At 42.0% G+C, this 12,665-nt stretch overlaps 1 protein-coding gene across 1 annotated transcript; it reads right to left on the bottom strand.

Moving 5' to 3' along the window:
* Positions 1–558: 558 nt before the first annotated feature.
* LOC120688392 (protein ENHANCED DISEASE RESISTANCE 2-like) lies at positions 559–10,191 on the bottom strand. Its single transcript, XM_039970704.1, has 22 exons — positions 9,795–10,191; positions 8,603–8,677; positions 8,458–8,511; positions 8,289–8,354; positions 8,146–8,204; positions 6,772–6,806; positions 6,535–6,624; positions 6,419–6,465; positions 6,238–6,338; positions 4,540–4,635; positions 4,396–4,460; positions 4,248–4,319; positions 4,005–4,151; positions 3,596–3,912; positions 2,826–2,889; positions 2,555–2,730; positions 2,195–2,296; positions 2,070–2,120; positions 1,831–1,974; positions 1,640–1,735; positions 1,081–1,182; positions 559–936 (listed from the first exon to the last, which is right to left on the bottom strand). Exons 1-22 carry the CDS (start codon positions 10,032–10,034, stop codon positions 841–843), a joined length of 2,295 nt encoding a protein of 764 aa, XP_039826638.1. The 5' UTR covers positions 10,035–10,191; the 3' UTR covers positions 559–840.
* Between the last annotated feature and the right edge of the window lie 2,474 nt (positions 10,192–12,665).

The following is a 12,665-nucleotide window of genomic DNA, read 5'->3' on the forward strand; positions in this document are numbered from 1 at the left end:
CGCACACGCTTACTTCAACCTCTGGAACAAGCTTGCACGCGACCGGCCGATCGTTCGCCCGATCGATTAGATTCAAAAGCTCGGCGGGGGCGCAGCAAAAGCGAGGCCCGGCCGTTCAGCAGTCGGCGTCGGCGGCTACAGCACCGCGCACCGTGACCGGCAACGGACATGCAATGATGCAACATCCCAGAAAAAACACAGTGCTCCCGATCGTGATGATCCACCGTTTGATCCTGCTGTCTCGGTGTCCTTTCAGAGGGGCGAGGACCCCAGAGATTAGTAGATAGATGCCCGCTCCACTTCTGCTATTCTGATGCTTCCGGTTCACGGGATGAGAATTCAGAGCACCCATGATCACTGCGATTTTGGTTGGGGGTCCCTTTCGCTTCTTGACGAATGTGGGAGGAAACCCCGAGTCCTCAAAAACAATCATTCCGGCCATTACTCGCTTGGTCAACAGCTAGTTAATGGCTTGCTTTGCTGTTAGATCTGATGATCTGATCTCACCCAGGTCAGAACTCAGAAGGGACGGCATGATACCAGGATTAGGTCACACCCTTTTTTCTATGGTTTTTTCTTTCTTATTAAGTGATGAGAAGCCAAAGAATGGAGGGCATTTTTTTTATCATCGATTGCTATCATAATTACATCGCAATACCTGAGGAGTCGGCTGTCGGTAAGAGGATAATGTACAACGGCTGCAGTGGATCCCCGACTTTTGCGGGGACAATACAAGGAGGAGCATCTGGGTCTGCCGATCGTGTCGGCAGCAAGGAATGGCTTCAACCTTTTGGTTGTGCTGTACTGGCTTCAAAAAGAATGAGGTCAGTTTGACGCCTTCTAGCATTCGTCTATCGACACAGCTTTGGAGGCGTCCAGGTAATTCAGTCGGCAGGTACCAAGGAGGAACTCTGGGAGCTCTTCATATGTGTTGCCCTGCATGAGGCACAAACCATGAAAACCAAGCGTATAGGTGACAGTTTGAATAACTCTTCTGTGACCTTTACGGACATATGCCCAAGCTCAAGCGAATGTTTATACTAAAGGATGTTGAGAACAAGTTAGAAGAACGTCGGTTACCTGTACCAAGAAGGCCATTTCGATCACCAGATTATTCAAGTAGCCAAGCACAAGGCTCACCACACCTCGTGCCACTGTCGATGAACCTATGTCCACTCCTAGCTGAAAATTATGGGCAAAGATGTTAAGAGCTGAATATCCCTTCTAATATCTCAGAAAACATATATTTATACAGTAACATGCGATGCTGTCAGAGAAGCAAATCTAAAACACAACAATATGTAACAAATCAAAGTCAGCCTTTAAATCTTTGTTATTAATACCGTAAATTGCTGTAATCGAAATTAACAATTAGCTTGAGCAGATGTTCAGTCAGATTCTGCTTCTCAGATTCTCAGATATAACATGAAAAAATAGGAAATAGAACACATAACAGTGACAATAGAAATTGAAGCTGTCATTGGCTTGACACTGCATGCTAGGTAGAAATATAATCATAATGATAAATAAACTGCTCCCTGAGCCAGTAGTAACAAAAAAGTACACTGTTTGCTGCAATTGGATGGGAAACCATAGAATGCAACAAGACAAGCTAACATATGACATGCTTCTAGCTTACCTCCAAATAGTTGCTTCCACGGAAATAATTGATTTCTAATGCCTGTCCAACTAAGCAAGCTTTCTTGCCCACACTCTGCTTAACGATCCAAGATCCCTAAACGGAAATGCACTCCAATCATAAGAAAATCGATAGTTTACTGAATACGGCTTAAAACAAGTCAAATAAGGCTCAAAATGCAAAACAAGTACCTTTGAGATGTAAGGGATGAGCTTGAACCTCGAATTTCTGAATGCATCATCTCCATTTACAAATCTTTCAAGTAGTGGGACCTTTTCTAATGGTGTATCCATCATATAATACAAAGCCAAACTGTATGTGGTTGAACCAGGAACCTGTATCCATCAGGTTATAAGCAAGGACTTAAATCATCGTACAACATGTGATATATCAAGTATCATCCCATCTATACACCCAAAAAATATCTCACCTGTATGTTTACAATGAAGAAGAATTTGGTGCCCCCTTGTGCTGCACATTTCTACAATAAAAGCTATTGGTAAAAACCTTCATTCTTTCCGGTGAAACCAAACTACTGGCTTTAGCATAAGATACCTGGACTAGTCCTCCAGGGCGACCAGCTAGATCATCCTCACGCTTATCAGACTTTATCCAATCAGCACCTACCATCTGCATCAGGGTACTATTTGCCTTGATCTGCCAAAGTTAGAGGTAAGTTGTAACTGCATTGTTATGGTTATTTCACCCAATCCTTTATGATTTATAGTCACTTTTGTGTTTCCCTACAATTTGCTTTCCGAAAAGTAGTAGTATTTGTAACAGGGCAAGCGATGACTGTTGAAATCCGAATTCTTCCCCATTCCCCACTCAAAACGACTACCAGCTTTGCACCTAAGATATTTGAATTTGAGTTTTTATTTTCAGGAAGTGATATTTGCAGCATATCCAAGCTACCTTTAGACGATCGTGCAAATATGTCTCTCCCCGGATTAAGAAAGTTGTAGGGTCTGTCATTGCCCAAGTTGAAGGCACTGTACAGCTCGAATCTTTGGGAAGAGTATATCCATAGCAACATGGCCCATTATCAGCATCTGCAGCTCCCTGAAGGTCAACGTATCCTCTTTTTTGGACTATAGAGTAGAGGAAAAGGAGGAAAGGGGAGATCAAATTTAAAATAAGAAGAGTAAATAAAAACGTTGGCAAATCGACAATAACGGTAACACACCTGCAAGATCATGCAACCTTTTTACAAAAACAGCAGCTGTGGACAATTTAGCATGCCGTTGATCCTGCAAAAGAAATGCCAAAACATTAGATATGACATCAGAAATATTCCCTCCGTTCCAAACTATAGTTTCCTTTAACTTTGTTAAGTAACTTGTTTTAACTTTGACCAAGTTTATAGAAAAATATAACATCTAATAAATGTCTTATCAAGACATTTCATGGTGGATTTAATGAAAGTAATTTGATGTTGTATATGTTGATGCTTTTTTATATGAACTTGGTAAAAGTTAGAGAAGTTTGACTTGGGACAAAGCTAAAGTGCACTATAATTTGGAACAGAGGGAGTAGTAAGGATTAAGTATAGCCTGGTCGAATTATATAACGTAATGCCATTCTTTGTAATTAAGTATTTTTATTGCTAAAAATGTAGCTATAGTATGTGCTAAGAGGGCTGCAAACACACTAAATTTTTTTGTCTTGAACACGCAGGAGAACTGCGTCTTCGAAGAAAAAAAAACATTTAGTGTGGTTGAAATCATAGCGAACATTTTCTGGGCCACTCAGATTATTAACCTCAGAATGGAATGCCACTGAATTTCAAGGTGGAAGAAACTTAATCAGTTGAAATATTGATTCAAACAACCACACAGCCATACATCCATACTATGACCAGAAGATAATCTGAGTGGGATGTAGGAGAACTGACTTTATGGATAAGAACAGTCGGTTTAGCTTGGCAATTTCTATGCAAACACACAATGAACTCACCACAGCATGTGTGCTCTCATCAGAAGAAAACATAATTTCTCTCTGATCATATTCTGATTCATCTGGCACGTCAAAGAACTCATCCGCTGCATCGTTAAGTTGAACAAAGGAACCGGCACTGCTTAAGTGCCTGTTGGAACCACCCAGTGATCCTTCAGTAGGCCCCTCAAGTCTTCTGTTTTCATTTTCTTGATGCATTTCCAAATTTATCCTTTCATTTTCACCTTGTGGCAGTCCCATATCTCTGGTCAACTCACCAGATGAGAACTCCAAGCAAGCACAATTTCCATTTCTTGCTCGGAAGAATTCTCGCAGTGCTGAAAACATGCAAGTTTGCAGAATATTATTCAAATTTGCAAAAAAGAAGTTTCGAAATTGCATCAGGCAATTCATGTAATACAAGACATACCTGCTATTCTGCCTAACATACGGATAGTGATATATTTAGCAGATGATGTAAACAGATAAGACTTCCAGAATTTCCAGTCGATGGCAAGCATGTGCTTAACAACTGATTGTCTTCCTTGATTGATTGGTGATATTACATAACCTCCACCTAAATAGTCAAAAAGACATACCTGTTAAGTCTAAACAAATACAATACCAAGTCTATTTCTCAAGGAGATTCAACTGAAAGTACAGCGTACATTACTTTTGAGACATGCACGGATATAGCCTCTCTCAGGATGACATTTGTAGTGGAAAACAGAGTGGTATAGAATTACTGGGAATTCAAGAGAATTGTCAGATCTAGATAACTGCAAGTGGAATATTTATCATTTTCTTTCAGACAATAGTACCGTAAGTTCCATCATCTTCTCGCCTCCAATATCTTCTAAGTAATAGATCCCTCTTTCTCATTCCCCTGAAAACTAAATATACTGCTATTAGAACAAAACAAATAATGCATGTAAAAGACACAGAAAATCAATCCAGCACCAGACCATGGTAACCAGTCGGCTCTTAATTTCTTGTGGATTATGTCTGTGTGTCCATCTAGATGCTCAACAACTTTTCCTTCATGCAAACAGAAGTCCCACCTGAAAAAGGATCTCGACAGTAATTGGTTGGAACATTTAACTCATGCTTGTGCATATCAATGTCATGCAGTCTTGATTTATTATTGGAGAACAATATAACTGGTAATTAACTAAACATGTTAGAAATAAAAAAACAATCTGGTTCTTGAGAATCTTCCCTATTACTTAAAGACATCTATTGATTGTTTGAATTTAACACAAATAAATTCAGGTTTGAAACAGATGCTAGTTTCGGAAGTTGTTTAAGCTGCCTATTGCTTGCTTGTTGGTATCGCTTTTAGAGAGATGCATGACTAGGGCAAACTATGTAAAAGGATAAAACGTATTGACTATCTCGCCCTGGGTGCATGTCATAAGCTACACATAATTTTAGTTTTGGAGAAACAAAAGCTTCCAGTAATTTGGACAAGAGGAAGTACAACAAGATTATTTGGAAATAAGTAACTAACTCAAAGTTTCGAGCAAATTTCTTTAATTGCTGACTATATGTCAATCTTTCTTATTCAATTTGCCAGAAATTTTAAGTAACTAGTTGGTGTCAAGAAGCAGTATTACTGTTGTCATTGAGCAATACAAAAAATAAATTTGAAGATACGGGTGCGAATCTGCAAAGTTGCTCTCAAGACACTCGCCCTTTTCTTCTTAATATAATGTTGCGCAGCTCTCCTGCGCGTTCGAGAAAAAAAGGACACTCACCATTTGTTGCCACTGGAAATGGAGGTTAAGTAGGGCAATTTTCTCAAAAGACACATATTGCCATCTTTTGGATGACAAACTTATGCTCTTGTTATAACATGTCCACAGTGGTCTTGGGCATGAACTCTCAAAAGGAAAGTGTTCTAAAAAGCAACATAAGCAGTAGCTGGCGCTCAGGGCAGCAACTACTACTAGTAGATTGGAACAAGGAGATTAGGCAGTGAAGGGCTCTGGCCATGGATACTTAGCCTGTAGCAACCTTGATCCCAAGCCCCTCCCAGACGTCGCTTGCCACATGCCAAGTCTACCTTGGTTTTGTCTATCTGGGTGGTGGCTGAGGAAAGTGTGGAAGAGCACAGAGAGAGCCAGAGAAGAGAAGCCAGTTGATGGAGGCAAGGAGAAGGCTGGCTTAGGACTTCCACTAACTTCATGGGATGGGTGCAACATGGCAGGAATATTGTCCAATGTTGAGGTGATGGTGGTGAGGGCCGCACACTGTGGGCATGCATAAACAAGGTGCAGGATTTGAAGAAATAAAATTACATAATTCAATACTGAACTTCTGCGGATAGATAGTTGCACTAAGCAAACTTTAAGTTGAAGGGGTGAAAGTTTCTTTTCTTCTTACACAAGGCAGAAGAATCAAGAGGAGTCACAAGCTTAATTCCTAATGGATACGTCTAACGCTCTACGATACAGAGTTGGGCTTTTCATAGTTTATGTAAGCAGTAAATCACACAACTTCCAGCTCCTGTTGTTATGAGCATATAGGCACCCACAAATGTGCACTTAGAAAAACTCTCTATGTTGTACTCTAGGATATTAAAGTTATAGCTCATATGTGACAAAATGTACCACAAATATTTTTAGAAAATAAAAGTTTAAGCATGGGAACAGCTGTCTTACTCAGATCTTGATTGCCCAAGGGACATTAGAGTCTGGAAGACACCCTCAGAATTCACATCAACAACACCAACTGCCATTATAGCCGGATGATCATCCCAATACTGAGGAAGCAAGCAAGGTATTGTGAATTTAACAATCCATCCACACGCACACAAAGTACATTGCTGAGAATAAGAAATACCTTCTCGCGAGAGCCACCATCATTTGCCTCGGTAAACAAACGTAAACCTAAATGCACGTAAAATTGAATTTTAGTAGAAATCTCATTGCTGGAAAGAGAGAAAAATTTATCATTACCATTTTTACAGCCAAATATTGACCATGGAGAAGGTGCGATCACATCAGATGCCATTGGATCATTATGAACAGATGAAAATAGAGTCCAATCTGATAAAAATTTTCACACAAAGAGAAAATAAGAATAGTGTGGTACTAAACACAACAAAGAGATATGTAACTGTAACTTCTATGAACATGTCAAAGGCTAATTATTTTACTACAATTACTCATTCAATTGAAACCTATATAAGTTACCTATTGAGTGCATGCGGCTTTTGCGGCGGCTTAACCTGCAATAACATAGTGTCCAATTAGACAATAGAGAAGCTATAAATTTTCACATTAGACAATGTCATTTCTAGAAGAAAAAAGTTACAACAGAGCATGGAGCAAATAACTGCAACGGCTAGCAGCCTACAGGTAATGAGTCAACTCAGTCAGATGAAGGCACATGCTTCCATGAAGTGTAATATAATAGGGTTGGGTGTTTGTTTAACACGCAGCCCCACATGAGGCAGAGTATCAGACCATGCATCATTACCCACTTGGGTTTGTCCTTGCTTCATGAAATCTAAAGTTTTCACAACAAGTGTTGCTATGGGCATCATCATGGTCTCCAAGATGCAACTAGTTCTTATTCCGAAACATCACTTTTTTTGTGACCTGAGGGAATACTAGTTTCATATGTAGCACTACGTCTCCACTACTTAACTAGAGTTATGTGGGGCACTCCAACTAGGTTGGGGTGTGACAGCCACTGCCCTTAAGGTAATGTTTCCCATGGTAATAAATATGAATGGGTAACTTGTGCAGACTCCAGAACCACCTCTTGGTGCAACATCCACGGCACGGGTACACACATTTCTAGCATCGCTGATGCTTTGATACCATTATAACACCCCCAGGTCCAAAGTTCACTTAATGACCAGCCCTGGAACAAGGTACAGACGCGTAGCAACTCATTTGGGCTCACCCTTTTGCAACATGAAAGAAAAATACATGGCATTATATGCAACTACTACTTGCTATAGATAGAATTTGAGTGTGAGACTAACACACCTCTACTCAACTTGAGCCACAATGGCCACTCCAACTGGACCAGAGTTTTACAAGAAGAGAATCAAGGAAAATCAAACCACAGGTCAGCAGTGCGTCCATATTAATGAGCACATACATCTTCTCCAAATATCACTTTAAACAAAAGGTGTCATGGCAAACAATGATTTGTACCAATAGCATATCCCTAACTTGCAAAAAAAAAAAGGGATAGCAGAATGGCACATCACCACATATGGTAGTTTTCAGGCATTAATAAAAGAAGACATGGATTATGTTATAAATAATCCTGACTCCAAGATCAATGTATGAATATATGACATTTAAACTATCTGATAACATCCCTACTTTAATCTGCAAAGATTTTAAATTGCAAACTATGAAAAAACTTATTGATCAACCTGAAGCAACATAGATTAACTTAACTATGTGATTGTTACTCACTGTTACCGTTTGTCCGTTACAGCAATCAGCCACCTAAGCAACCCCACAGCTCAACTAGAGTTTTTTAAAACACTGCTCCCCAGTTCAAATGGTAAATAAATTACAAGACAAAGTGTGATCTGCAGGTACCTGAAAGCCTGCCATCTTCTATGTGAACAAGCAACAATGTGCTCATCTTTTCTCGGGGACTGCTCACAGTGCAGAATTCATGTGAGTGCTTTATTGAACATAATGATAGCACAATGGAACAATAAAATAAGAAAAACGCTAACCTTTAAAGCAGACTCCATTAAGCACCTGATCCACCTAGCTGCTTCTTCTGAGCTTCTCGCACCCAACTAGAAAACATCGGCCAATATAGACAAAAAGAGATCTTACTATCACAGACCAACAAGAGCAATGCAGACTGTCAGATTAAGGGAGTCAAACATTACTCCATACCTTAAGCTGATCATAATGGTTGGAAGCATTATAAAGTGTGAATATGTAAAAATCCTGTCAAAAATATGATGACGAAAATGTTAAGATATTGTTTGCATAAACCTTATGTAAAATCGTAAAGTAATAAAAAGATAATAGGTCTTACACTCCTATGTACACTTTCTCTGCCATTGTCTGTCACACGTATACAGGAGTCAATTATTGCACTTCTAACAGGATCCTGTACCAGAAAGGGGGAAAAGGAGCAAAAAGGCATGGTGTCACGTTTCAAAAGTACATAGAAGTGGAGGCACCATAGTTTCCTGCGACAATTGAATGCAGCAGATAGATAAGTTCAGTTGTTTTCAGTTGGATTTAAGTTCTGGTTAGCACATACACAATCACTCATTTTGTCCCAGTAATCAAGTTTATATTACCAAGTCAGCATGCTGTACTAAATCAATAACCCCTTGCTCTCTTCCTTGATGGGGTAAACATTGCCGTAACAGACTGACAATCAATGCAGGATGCAGTGATCACATATGTGGAGGGCCAAAAAAGTAGTGCAGATACCATATCCTTTAGAAGGGACAACACGCGTGTTCCCTATATGGAAGCCACTCAACACTTCAACAGCTCAGCCAATGCAGAGGTCAGCTCACCCAATGCTACCTTTCAACTTCAGATGTTAGGGACCGGCAGTTTAATTCAACGAAACAGCGACCCTAATTTCAGCACACTGATTATTGAACACCCAGCAGATTTTTGTCCTAAATCCTAACACATGGTGTAAAGAGAGGAACCGCTACACTTGCTGTCTCAGCAACCATTGTCCCATTACGTAAAAGAGCCTTGGAGAAAACTTGGCGTACAAACGGGCCAAACTGTGTAGTTCCACTGTTCTAGACTTCTAGTGCCGTCCCCGGACAGGGCATCGAATTATAGCTTACCAATTGCAGCGTACCCTTAACCCTTAGCATAATGCGAACTGAGGAACAAACAGCAGCATGCATGCAGAGAATCAATTAATCCGCTACTAGAAATCAATCATGCGCAGTTCGCCTACATAATCCGCATGCATTAATCTCAACCTAACGGCCGCGTAACGGACAGGAATCAACTTCTCGTTCGAAGTAGCATCCCAATTCCGGTTCGAGCAGCAGAACAGATCGCCAGGAGCGGTGGTGGAGAGCGTCAGAAGCGATCGAGCGGCGCGCTTCGCCCAACGGAACAAAACGCCGTGGGATCCGACCACAAAATGCGAGGCAAAATCCAACATATTCGCCGCAAACAAAGAGGGGAAAGCCGAAAAAACACAAACGCAGAGCTACACCGAGGCGGGAGCGGGCGGGCGTTACCTCGCGCTTGGAGGATGGCGCGGACTTGAAGCAGCGGAGCGCGGCGTCCTCGAGCACGAAGTAGCGCTTCCGCGAGTACTGCAGCCCGAAGCGGTTGGATCGGATCAGGTAGAGCCACCCCTCCATCCGCATCCCCTCCTCCCCGCTCGCCGCCTCCGCGGCAGGCGCCGCCCCCTCGGCCGCGGCGGCGGCCGTCGCCGCCGCGTCCTCCACGACCACCACCTCCGCGCCGCCGCCCATTCGCCCCCTCCGGCTCCCCCGCCGAATCCGATCCCCCTCGGCCCCCCTTCCGGCAGCGGGCGACGCCCCTCCGTCTCGCGGTCGCTTGGGGTGGCTGCTTGGCTTGTGGCCGCGGGACACCTCCTCCCTGCGCTGCGCTCTGTTCTCCGCAGTCGAATTGAATTGGGCGCAGGCGCAGGCGCAGGCAGGCAGGGGTGGCCAGAGGGAGTAGTCGGGGGGAGGTCCGTCTGGCTGCGTGGGTCCCGCCGGCGGTGGGCCCCCGGGCGCGTTTTTCTTTTCGTGTTTCCCTCTGATGATGGATGAGCTGTTACTTCCGCTGGCTTGGCTGGTGGTTGGGAATTGGGATTTGTTTTCCCCTTCTCTCTCTGATTGTACAAGCAGAAGCGATCAAATGGAGAGAGGGTACGTACAGGGGCGTTATCCTTCCTCCCCGTACCTGCCTTGGAATTTCTGGAGAAAAAGAAAGGTGTCGTGACAACGGGTATCTGTCTGGTCTTTGAATGTGCATCTGTGCGGGTCGTTGATTTGGTGAGGGAGCTGGTGGTCACTGTTGACTCCCCTCAACACAGTACCTCATGGAAAATTGGGAATTGCCAAGTGAAAGAATTTTTTTCCCCAACCATTCAGGGTTTTGGTGAAGGTTTTATTCGGTGCAGCAAAAGAGCCGTTTACTTCGTCTTCCGTGATCTTTGCGTGTTTTGAATAGTCATCATTTTTCTTCAACATTATAAGTTATATCTATTTTGTGTGACGACGAGTAGATAGTGGGAACGAAGTTGACATGACACTGACGACAAGTAGGAGCTAGCGCATAGAATCTCCACTGATCCTTTTCACAAATACAGCATATAATCAAGAAACGAATATCTTTTGCAATACATGGAATTCGACTGTGTATGCATGTTCGAAGTGGCATGTATACAGTATACTCAACACACTCCCTATATGATATGATCGAGTTGCTCAACACTTCGAAGTATTCCGATTTTGGCCCAGACAAGAAAAGGTACGTTGCACTCTGAGGCCCGTGCTGCACTCTTTGCACCATGGCAAACTCACACCGACCACGCACCCGAACTTCAACAACACTCGGCCACTGATGAAGTGATGATAAACCTAAACTGTCAGTGTCAAAGACGACGTGCTTGGCAGCCTTGAATTAATGAAACGGATCATTTCTATAAAAAAAAAGAGAGAAATAGATCATGCGGACGGCAGACGATAGGGGTGGTAAGAATCTTGAAATTTGATTTAGATAATTCAAGAACCAGACTCTAAAATTTTGAGATAAAAATGTATAAAAATCAAATAAAATTATAAGAAAATCACAAGAGCCATGATCCGTTACCAACTGACGGGCATCCCGACGTGCCTTGCCGCACACGGGTTCCACCCTCCCGCTGCCTCGCTAAAATCTTCCTCCGCTTCCTTCTCAAGGCTAGCGTCCCCGGTAGAGGATAGACCGTCAATCAGACCACACGGACCGCCGCTAATCAATATTAGATTAGGTTATCGGCACGCCGCAACAGATCGTGTTTGTGTGTCGGCTGAGAGAAAAATAATAAGAATTAAGGTACGGCGGACCTAGCACAGCTAGCGCATCAGTGTCTTATTCTTAATAATTAAATCAAAGAAAAAAGACTGCTCGAGCGGACCTTAAACGCCCAGAGCTGGATCGGACCAGCAAGCTAGCTCTGATGGTCCGTCGAGCCATGAGGCGGCTTGACCCGGCAAATGGGCGCCGGAGACTAAGCGGAGCCAGCGCGCAGGCGTACATGCTCGCGCGAGTCACGGGCCGATGACGTACGTACCCCTGAGAGCTCGATCACACTTACCACCGGGCGAGATGGTCCTCTTCTTTCGGTGGTGGACTGGTGGTGATGGTGGTGGGCACAAAATAAATGAAGTCCAGTTTAGAGCCCCCACAAATGATCCGTGAATTTTATTTTTCTAAGTACAATATCCATCTAAAAATATAACAATTTTTAGATTTGGTCGAAATCAAATGTTTTCATTTTTTATCAATAATATATTTAAAAACATTTACTTTAAAATAGAAATATAATATTTTTTGTGAGGAAGAAAATATTATATACTGCGATAGTTGGATTCATTATGAATGACTAGTATATATTATTTTTATGTTGTCAATCTTTATAATTTGTGTACCATCTATAGTTAAAGTTTAACAATTTTGATTTGGGAAAAAACCTAAAAATAGAATAGTTATATTAGAACAGAGGGAGTACGATGCTAATAACACTGCCTTTGCTTCTAAAATGTCATATCTCTGTTCGAATATAAATTTACATTTTTCTTAAATTTTCATCAATAATAATTATTCGATTAACTAGGTTAATTAAAGTGAAATTAGGATATCTACATTTGCTTCTCAAAAGTACTTTAAACGTGCCATGTATGTCTCGTAATTTCACGAAAGTATAGGTGGAAAGCAACGAATGGCGAAACAATATTTCTTTAGAAAAAATATCAGTAACAATATTTCGAAATATAGTGCCTCCTTGCCGACATGGCCCTTGTTGCGCGTGCCTGCTCTCTGCGGTAGAATAAACTTCGATGCAGACCAAACGCATGCATCCACCCAAAGACCTGTATAGTAACAACCGGACT

Source organism: Panicum virgatum, chromosome 9N (genome assembly GCF_016808335.1).
Source record: "Panicum virgatum strain AP13 chromosome 9N, P.virgatum_v5, whole genome shotgun sequence".
NCBI classification, from domain to species: Eukaryota; Viridiplantae; Streptophyta; class Magnoliopsida; order Poales; family Poaceae; genus Panicum; species Panicum virgatum.

What these genes read in the sequence shown, in the direction of transcription:
- LOC120688392 (XM_039970704.1), bottom strand. Translation starts at nt 10,034, where the DNA reads ATGGGCGGCGGCGCGGAGGTGGTGGTCGTGGAGGACGCGGCGGCGACG. An exon ending in ATGAGAGCACACATGCTGTG is followed by an intron (nt 2,890 to 3,595) that starts GTGAGTTCATTG and finishes TTTCTTTTGCAG; the next exon opens with GATCAACGGCATGCTAAATT. An exon ending in AAGGTTGCATGATCTTGCAG is followed by an intron (nt 2,731 to 2,825) that starts GTGTGTTACCGT and finishes TCTACTCTATAG; the next exon opens with TCCAAAAAAGAGGATACGTT.